General features: G+C 47.7%; 2 protein-coding genes across 2 annotated transcripts; both read left to right on the forward strand.

Annotated features, from left to right (window-relative positions):
• The first annotated feature begins 689 nt into the window (after positions 1-689).
• On the forward strand, positions 690-1,290 carry LOC124679294 (FCS-Like Zinc finger 2-like). The gene has a single exon (XM_047215080.1). It carries the CDS (start codon positions 759-761, stop codon positions 1,047-1,049), a length of 291 nt encoding a protein of 96 aa, XP_047071036.1. The 5' UTR covers positions 690-758; the 3' UTR covers positions 1,050-1,290.
• Positions 1,291-4,654: 3,364 nt separating this feature from the next.
• LOC124669781 (FCS-Like Zinc finger 3-like) lies at positions 4,655-5,386 on the forward strand. The gene has a single exon (XM_047206323.1). It carries the CDS (start codon positions 4,730-4,732, stop codon positions 5,018-5,020), a length of 291 nt encoding a protein of 96 aa, XP_047062279.1. The 5' UTR covers positions 4,655-4,729; the 3' UTR covers positions 5,021-5,386.
• Positions 5,387-9,628: the final 4,242 nt, after the last annotated feature.

Genomic DNA, 9,628 nt, shown 5'->3' on the forward strand with positions numbered 1-9,628 from the left:
CCAATGTCTGCGTCGACTGATCGGACTCCTCGTCGGAAGAGGAGTCAACGACCTCCGCGCGGAACTTCTCCACCATATGCCACATGTCCATCTGCATGGGTACGAACTTTTGATCAATGGCCGCGCACAAATAGCGCCGAAAAAGGGGAAGAAACCTACCGGCGCAATTGACCGAACAGGTCATGGGCGGCGCGGAAGGGCGGCGCAACCGGCAATGTTTGGCGCCAAAACAGCTGGCAGGTATGCGCCGGAGCCAACCCCGAGTACGATCCTGCTCTTCCGCGCGGCGACAACGGAGCCGACGGCGAGTACTGCGGCGCAGCGGCGGGATGGCGGCGGGTGGGGTTGGGGTGGTGTCGTTGCACTAGGGCAACAAAGAAGGGAAAAAAGAAGCAAATCGAAGCGGTCGATTTCGATGTCTCTGACTTGCGGGACCGGGTAAGAAATGGAGGACAGCTCGGCGCGTCCGCGCTGCGTCCACGGAGACATAAACTTGGCGCATATTTGAGCCAGGTTTGCGTCTCCACGGATGACCGGTCAGTTTGCATCGTCCCACGGGAGCAGAATCCAGACGCATTTCCAATCACGGCGGACGAGAGATGCCCTAACGCGATATTTTGCCGTCCGCTTGCAACCACGATATAAACCCCCACGCCTACGCTTCCCTGAACTTACATCGCTCAGTCCATCCCACTCCCTCCGCTCAGCAAAAACAGCGATCGCACGGCTAAGCTTTGCTCTTCTCCTCGAAATCTACCATGGCGGCATCTGTAGCCAGCTCTTTCTTCTTCGACGACGAGCCAGCCGGCGAGCGCGGCATGGCCGCCATGGACGCATGCGCGCTCTGCACCAAGCCGCTGGCGCGCGAGAAGGACATCTTCATGTACAGAGGGGACACCCCCTTCTGCAGCGACGAGTGCCGCCACAAGCAGATGCGAGACGACGCCGTCTGCGAGAGGCACGCTACCCGGAGGCTGCGGCCGTACTCGTCCGTGCCGGAGTCCCATCGTGGGCAGCGAGAGTCCGTGGAGGTGTCCGTCGGGAGCTGACCGGCCAGACCGCCAACGAAAGAACTCTGAAGAACCATCAATTTTGGGATGATGGTATTTCTCCGGCGCTCTTGGGTATTAGGAGCTGTCCAGCCCAGCGAGGCAGGAAGCTGCGGCGCGCCGGCGCCCGCAGCTTCTTGGCCTCTTGGGCTAGTTGAAGAAGGCGATGATCGAAGAACATCACCGTGTGTTTATCTTATGTTTTGGCTAATCCGATCAGCCCTGCCCCGCTCTGTGATTCTGTATCTGTAATTCTGTATATCCATGAATTTGGCTGTATAAAAGTTTTGCTCTGAAAGATAGATATCCCTTGTACTTAATCACTCCTTGCTCGTTTCTTGTCATGAATTACCAATCGAACCATGCTAGGAAATTGCTGCAGAACAAACGCACTAAGATTTCCAAACTCATTACGCAAAATGGCAATCTTTCTGACGACATTATTTGCCGGTTCCAATGAACACTCCTGCAATTCTTCGGTGTTCTGCCACAATACGCAAACTGAGAGAAGATCTCTAGGAAGTGTGCCCCCAGTTGACGAACTCTGCTTGCGTGAGAATCCTACTGGATCGTGAGCCGTGCAACTGCAAGGTGCAATCCCATTTGAAAGGAACGTTAACATTCATCAAGATAACCTCCGGTGGCAATCGCTCGGTCAGTCTGCTTAATTTGTACTCCCTCCGTTCTCTATTAGTTGACTCTAATTTTGGAGTACAAAGTTGCTCCCCAACAACATCCTTCTCTCCGAAGGTGTAAACTGCAAGTGGCTGCACGGTTGCTCATAGGATACACAGCTGCGGCTGATGCAAGTGGTGCGTCGACAAGAGATTTGCACGTGTCTAGTGCTGTCTGACGTGCATACACCGCAGCTCAAGATTCTCATAAGCATTTGTTTTACACGATTCTAATTTTTATCGAGAGGTGATTCCCTGATAACACTAACTAATGGAGTGGACCATAGCTCTGTATGTTCTGAAAATGAGAATATCATGTATCGTATACTGCAAGAGACGATAAGCACTACCATCTATTATTGCCGTCGCAAAACCAGGTATGTTGGCAAAATGGCTGGCACCGAAATTATCAGCACTAGTTTAAGGCCTTATCCCTTTTCAACAAACATTTGAACTACTCGCCTACTCCTCCGCACTTTTGCTACAAAAGCGGAGCTAGCTTCCAATTGATTTCAAAGTGGATATGTTACATGTACTCCTACCAATAATTACAATACTATACCAAAATATAATTTGAAAATTTATTTGATCATGTATCTAATAAGTTTGGCTTGACAACGAAAACTTCAAGGGTGGAAATATCACAGTTTCGTGATGCTCTCTGTGAACGCTTCACTGCTCCCTGGAGAAAATGTCATCTTCTCTGACGAGGTTCTTCGTAGACTCTGATGATTACGACCAACTCCTTACTATACAAGCCACCAAAACGCAGTTGGATCTTTCCGACGTGTTAAAAACTGGCATCTTGTAGCTGCCGCTGGTGTATGATTGACCAGGACATGTGCTTGATTGTGAGGCCAAGAGAAATATCTTCATACGAGCCAGTCGACTACCTGTCTACGTCCAAGCAGCCACCAAGGTTGGGAGGACAAGGTGCTTCCTGCTTTTGGCGTACGTGCATGCCCCACAGTTTCTGAAGGAGGGACCTCGATTTGTTCTCTGCTCCCAGTCTTCTACATTCTCTTTTACAACATAACAGTCCACGTGTGATATCGATACTGCTGACTACACTAGAAACCATGAAACAGTATGTCGATCTATTTACTGTAGTAGCAAACAGGTTGGCTATGCATGTTCAAAATAAAATTATGCCCCAGATATATAGCACCTACTCCCTCCAGTGGCGGAGCCTTATAAAACAATTTCCTTCAGTAATTCTTAAAACGTTTGGGGGGGGGGGGGGGCTGACATGTACATAGCTCCGCTCTCTGACTCCCTCCATATCACACTATAGGCCATTTTAGAATACTAGCTGACATGTCTTATAAATTGATATAGAGGAACAGAGGGGAAAAGAAGTGATTGTTAAATGAAACATGGTACCCGTTCTACTATGGTGGAGGAGAAAATGGATGTGTGGAAAGAGGAATGGGAGATAAGGAATGCCGTAGGAGAAGGTTGGTCGGCGTGCTCGAGGAAAACCATAACATTCCCTTTTAGAGCGAGAATTTAGAGGGAAGTGGTGACGGGGACTATGAGTGAGTTGATGCACACGTCAATGTTTGATTAGAATATTTTATTATAGAGAAGGAGGAAAATCCCTCGACTTGTCTAACTCATGCCATGATGAACAAAAGAAGAAGAATGGAAATAGGTGGCGGCGATGCAAAGGTGTGGCGCGTTTGTACCATATGTTGTACGGTGAATCCCTCCCATGGTAGCCTTGTCGTTTGATCGACTTGCTTGGAGTTTTGGAGACGCATTGTCCATTTCAAGAGAGAGGCCTTTTGGGGTTTTGGCTTGTTCATAGCACGTAGAGGACGAGAAGTAATCCAAAAGAAACTTGCATATGTTAACGTTTATATATGTTTCCTCTATATAAACTTTAGGTCTATGTTGCCTCTAGATTTGTTATCTAAAAATAAGCATTTTCATGTCCCCATGGAAAATAAATAATTATTTGTTGCATCTATACTGAACTTGACTATTTTGCATGTGGCACAAAACTTACCTTCTTTGCACTAAAATTTGGGATCTCTTAGAAGACTCAAATATTGACATACGTAATTTTTGGAAAATAAACCCATGGAAAAAAAAAGCTTAGTAGGAGATGGCGGAGACATATGGTTTTGCATAATTTGTAGTTTTGAAAACGGTTTTGCAACATACTCCCTTTATGCCAAAATCTTGTGCGTATAAGATTTTTCAGAATTCAAACTGTGCAAGCTTTGACCATGTTTGTACAATAAAATATTAACATCTAGAGTATCAAATCAATACCATTTGATTCATCACGAAGTATATTTTAATATGGCATACATTTGATATTGTCGATACCGATAAGTTTCCCAATAAAATTGGTCAAAGTTAGTGAAGTTTGACTTTCACGAAAACAGACCTATATCATGGCAGGGGGGAGTACAAAGTAGTAATTTTAGATGTGTGCATGTTAGGTTTCTTTTTTTGGTTGAGAAATGCCCATCATCATATTTTAGTTTGAGTAAATTATTCAGATACCGGTAAATTCCTTTCAATAGAATATTCTCCACTTCTCCAGTGGTAACCTGAATAACCAATTTTCGCGAGATTCCGTAAATCTGGTAAAGTATAGAAAAGTGAGAAGACAATATACCAAACATCTATGAATACCAAATATATCCATTAATTATTTCTCTAAGTCCATGATCAAAACAGGCGGTCGAGAATGAGAGATACCTCATGCCAATAAAGGATATTGAAGAGCTATGTCGACCACTCGATAGGCTGTCGACGTCCGGCGTACATTATACGATTCTTCTCATTTTCCCGGTGGGTCCGGGTGTGTGTGTGTGGGCCCTAGGGAACCTTGCCGAGATCTTTTGCCGTTCGCTTGCAGGCACGATATATACCCCCGCCTACGCATCCATGAACTCACCTCGCTCGCTACCCTCTTCCTCCCCACACCATAAGCAGCAAACGCACCGAAGCTTTGATCTGCTCCTCTAAATCCACCTTGCTAGCTATACCATGGCGGCATCTGTAGCCAGCTCTTTCTTCTTCGACGACGAGCCGGCTGGCGACCGTGGGATGGCCGCGATGGACGCGTGCGCGCTCTGCGCCAAGCCGCTGGCGCGCGAGAAGGATATCTTCATGTACAGAGGGGACACCCCCTTCTGCAGCGACGAGTGCCGCCACAAGCAGATTCGGGACGACGCCGTCTGCGAGAGGCACGCTGCCCGGAGGCTGCGGCCATACTCGTCCGTACCAGAGTCCCTTCTTGGGCAGCCTGTGTCCGGGGAGGTGTCCGTTGGGAGCTGACCGGCCAGAGAGAGCGCCAACGAGGTCTGATTGTCTGAAGAACCATCAATTTTGGGATGATGACATCTCGCCGGCGCTCATGGGCACCAGGTGCTGTCCTGCGTGTCCGGCCGGCGAGGCAGCAGCGCCCGCCCCGCAGCTTCAATTTTGGGATGATGATGTCTCTCCGGCGCTCTTGGGTATTAGGAGCTGTCCAGTCCAGCGAGGGAGGAAGCAGCGACGCCCACAGCTTCTTGGGCTGGTTGAAGAAGGCCACGATCGAACAACATCACCGTGTGTTTATCTTCTATTTTGGCTAACCCGATCAGCCCTGTTTTCTCTGTGATTCCGTCTCTGTATATCCATGAATTTGGCGGTATAAAAGTTTTGCACCGAAAGATATCCCTTGTACTTAATCACTCCTTGCTCGTTTCTTGTTATGAATTACCAACAAAACCCTGCTCAATTCTTAATTCGTCGGCCAATCTGCTTAATTTATACTTTCTCCATTCTCTATTAGTTGACTCGGATTTTGGAGTACAAAGTTGCTCCCCAACAGCATCCTTCTCTCCGAAGGTGTAAACTGCAAGTGGCTGCATGGTTGCTCATAGGATGCAAACGTGTATGTGTCGACTGTTCAACGAGGGCTCTCAGGCGTGCATACACCGCAGCTCAAGATTCTCATAAGCATTTGTTTTACACGATGGAAACTTTTCTCGAGAGATGATTCCCTTATAACAATCACTAATGGAGGAGACCAAGACCATAGTTCTGTATGTTTTACAGATGAAAATATCATGTAGGACAGTAGGAGTATCGTATACTGCAAGATGATAGGCACTGCCATCTATTATTGCCGTGGCAAAACCAGGCATGTTTGCACTAGTTTAAGCAGAGCTGCCTTATCACTTATCAACAAACTTACAAACGTTTGGACTGCTCGCCTAGTACTCCTCCGCGCTTTTGGTACAAAAACGGAGCTAGCTTCCAATGGATTTCAAAGTGAATATGTTAATACATGTACTACCAATAATTAGAATACTATATCTAAATATAATTTGTAAATTTATCTGATCATGTATCTAATAAGTTTGGCTCCACAACGAACACTTCCCGGGGGGAATATCACCTTGCACGTCAGTACAGTTTCGTGACGCTCTCTGCGAACACCTCACTTGCCCCCTGGAGAGAATGTCGTCTTCTCTGACGAGGTTCTTCGTAGACTCTGATGATTACGACCAACTCCTCACTATACAAGCCGCCAAACCGCTCGTGGATCTTTCCGACGTGTTGAAAACTGCCCTCTTGTAGCTGCCGCTGGTGTATGATCGACCAGGGCATGTGCTTGATTGTGAGGCAAGGATAAATATCTTCATATGAGCGAGTCGACAACCTGTCTACCTCCAAGCAGCCACCAAGGTTGGGAGGGCAACGTGCTTGCTGCTTTTGGCGTACGTGCTTGCCCCACAGTTTCTGAAGGAGGGAACCTCGATTTCTTTTCTGCTCTCAGCCTTCTACATTCTCTTTTAGAACATAACAGTCCACGTCTGATATCGATACTGCTGTCTACACTAGAAACCATGAAACAGTAAGTCGATCTATTTATTACTGTAATAGCTAACAGGCTGGCGCCCTAATTATTAGGACTAAGAGTTATGGCGATGCATGTTCAAAAAATATTTATGCCCAAGATAGCAACTACTCCCTCTGTATCACACTATAAGACGTTTTAGAATAGAGTAAAATACATGAGAGGTTATTGAACTTGACTCTCTTGTCCACTATGGTCACTATACTATAGAATACGCAAATTACGGTCATTGAATACGCTCAGTGCTTCATCAAAGGTCACCCGAGCCTATACAGCTCGGTATTTGCCAATGTCGCATTGAGTTGGACCTCGCCTGTCAGCTCCCACCATCCATTTGTACTGACTGTTGTCTAATAAAAAAAAAGGGCTAAACTGCAAAATTGCGGAAACAGATAAGGATCTAAAAGAAAAAGGAAAAAAAATCCCCGTGAGCACCACTGCTTTCGCCGACCTCCCAGGACACCTCGGCCATCACCGCCTCCGGCCTCCCGCCGCAGCTAGGGGGCGATGCCTCTCTTCGACCTTGCTATCGGGGGACAGCCACGCCCAGCGCGAGGCAGGGAGGGACGCCGCCGGCTGGGCAGATGCAGGGGAGGGAAGGGTTGCGCCGTACGTAGGGGAGAGGGTCTTCCCTGTGTGTGCCATGGCCGGCCTCGAACCCTTCCCGGCGGCGGCGCTCATGTGGACTACGGTGGCAATGCGAGGCCAGGACCTACACCTCTGCCCACAGCGACCCGTACGCATCCTGGATGGCCGCAGCCCACGACGCCACCACATGCCTGCACAAACGCCAGAGCGGTGTCAAACTGCGCGAGGAGGAGCGGCTCTGGCGTAGGGATGCAGGGTCGCGCCCACCGGAGTCCATATCAACGCTCGTGGGGATCCAGAGCAGCGTCGGCGCTACGAACGCCCCCGAAGGTTTCAAGCCTACCGTAGAGATCACTGTCTAGGGCATCCTCATAGCGTGCACGCTACACAAGCCCATGTGGTCTTCGTTTCCGGTCGCGGCAACTGGCGGCGCGGGCCTCAGCTGAGGCGACATTCACTATATGATGTTCTTCGGGAGCGGGCTGGGAGGAGGAGCGTGGCGCGGCGAGATGAGCAGGGGCGGCCGCCGCTAGGAGGAGGGCGGCGTGCCAGGAGGAGCAGGGGAGGCCGCCCGCGAGGAGGAGGGCGTGCCAGGAGGAGTAGGGGGCGCCCGCCGGGAGGAACAGGGGAGGTCTCCCACGAGGAGGAGGGCGCCGCGTCGGAGGAAGTTGGTGGCGCGCCGCGCGCCAGAGGAAGTGGGGTGGCGTCGCACGAGGAAGACCAGAGCAGCGCGCCGGAGGTGGAGAAGGATGCAGGGAGGGGGGGATGCAGCAGCGGGTGTGGGGAGAAGGATTGGGTGAGAGAAAGAGGAAGAGAATTTTTTATTGAGGTTTTTTTTTTAGAAAATAGCTATAGAGCTGGAAACCGTACCAAAGCCTGGCAAGTGGGGTCTGCAACTGCCACGTCCACAAATACAGTGCTCTACCGGCGCCAGTGACCGTCTATGAGCACACACAGTGTATTCAGTGACCGTAATTTGGTATTTTCTGTGTATGATGACCAATCTGATCCCCACCAACAAGTTCAGGTACCCATCATGTATTTTACTCTTTAGAATACTAGCTAAAACGACATATAAATTGGTACCGAGGAATAGAAGCTAAATGTTGTGCAATGAGAGACCATCTTGATTCTCAAGGGGAAAAAATTGTAAAACGAAACATGCTACCCGTTCTACTATGGTGGAGGGGAAAATGGATTTGGCGAAAGAGGAAGAGGAGATAAGGAACGAGGAGGATGCGGTAGGAGAAGGTTGGTCGGTGTGCTCGAGGAAAACCATAACATTCCCTTTTAGAGCGAGAATTTAGAGGGAGGCAATGATGGAGACTATGAGTAAGTTGATACACATGTTTGATCATACTGGAAGCAAAGAATCTGATTGATAATTTTCCGGACGTCGGGTTTGAGATAGTAAAGAGAGAATGTAATATTGCTGCTCATAATATTGCTAACTAAAGCTTGAGAGAGTGGTGTGGGGTGTGTTGCTTGGATAGGTACCTTGAGGTGTGGTGTTTATTGATCCGAAAGTATGTAATGGAGTCCGCCCAATTTGTTTTAAAAAAGAACATTTTATTTTCGAAAAGGAAGAAAATCCCTCGGCCGGTCCGACTGATGCCATGACGAACAAAAGAAGAAGAATGGAAATATGTGGCGGCGACGCGAAGGTTGTGGCGTGTTTTTACCATATCGCTATAGGGTGAATCCCTCCCATTGTAGCATTGTCGTTTGGTTGCCTTGCTTGAAGTTTTGGAGATGAGTGGTTCACTACGAGAGAGAGAGAGAGAGGCTTCTTGGGGTTTTGGTTCGTTCATAGTTCATAGTTCGTAGCATATACCTATCATTTTTTTTGTTTTTTTCCTCTATATAGACTTCAGGCCTATGTTGCCTGACTTGCATCTAGGATTTTATCTAAAAATAAGTATTTTTTGTGTCTCCATGGAAAATAAATAATTATTGGTGCTCTTAATTCCAAGAATTTAGACTTGACTATTTTGCACATGGCACAAGACTTACCTTCTTTGCATGTAAATTTGGGAACTCTTAGAAGACTCAAACATACATTTTTTTTAATAATGGGTGCTTTATTATTTTGATAAGCAATTATACCCGATCTCTGCATAGCTAAGATGCACACAACCTTTCCAACGTCACAAATGTGTCAAGGGAAAATTTAAAAAGGCGAATTACATATCAAACATGGCAATTGTAAAAACACCTAGGATGATGAAGGTGGTGGTCCAATCCTTAGATTATGCTGTCATCCATGTAGGGAAAAAGTATCTCTCGTCGTATCCTCCAACCGTGTACATACTTCCGTAAAGAGGTCGCGGTTCTTCGCCCTTTGCAGCGCAGACCACAAACGAAGATTAGCAGTGTAGATAATCTGCAAGAGAGAGCAATTCTTATCATTAAAAACTTTTCATTTCTGCATAGCCATAGAGACCATGTAA

Source organism: Lolium rigidum, chromosome 7 (genome assembly GCF_022539505.1).
Source record: "Lolium rigidum isolate FL_2022 chromosome 7, APGP_CSIRO_Lrig_0.1, whole genome shotgun sequence".
In the NCBI taxonomy this organism is placed as follows: domain Eukaryota; kingdom Viridiplantae; phylum Streptophyta; class Magnoliopsida; order Poales; family Poaceae; genus Lolium; species Lolium rigidum.

Bases quoted from the DNA above. Each gene is read 5' to 3' on its own strand.
- LOC124679294 (XM_047215080.1), top strand. From the start codon at position 759: ATGGCGGCATCTGTAGCCAGCTCTTTCTTCTTCGACGACGAGCCAGCC.
- LOC124669781 (XM_047206323.1), top strand. From the start codon at position 4,730: ATGGCGGCATCTGTAGCCAGCTCTTTCTTCTTCGACGACGAGCCGGCT.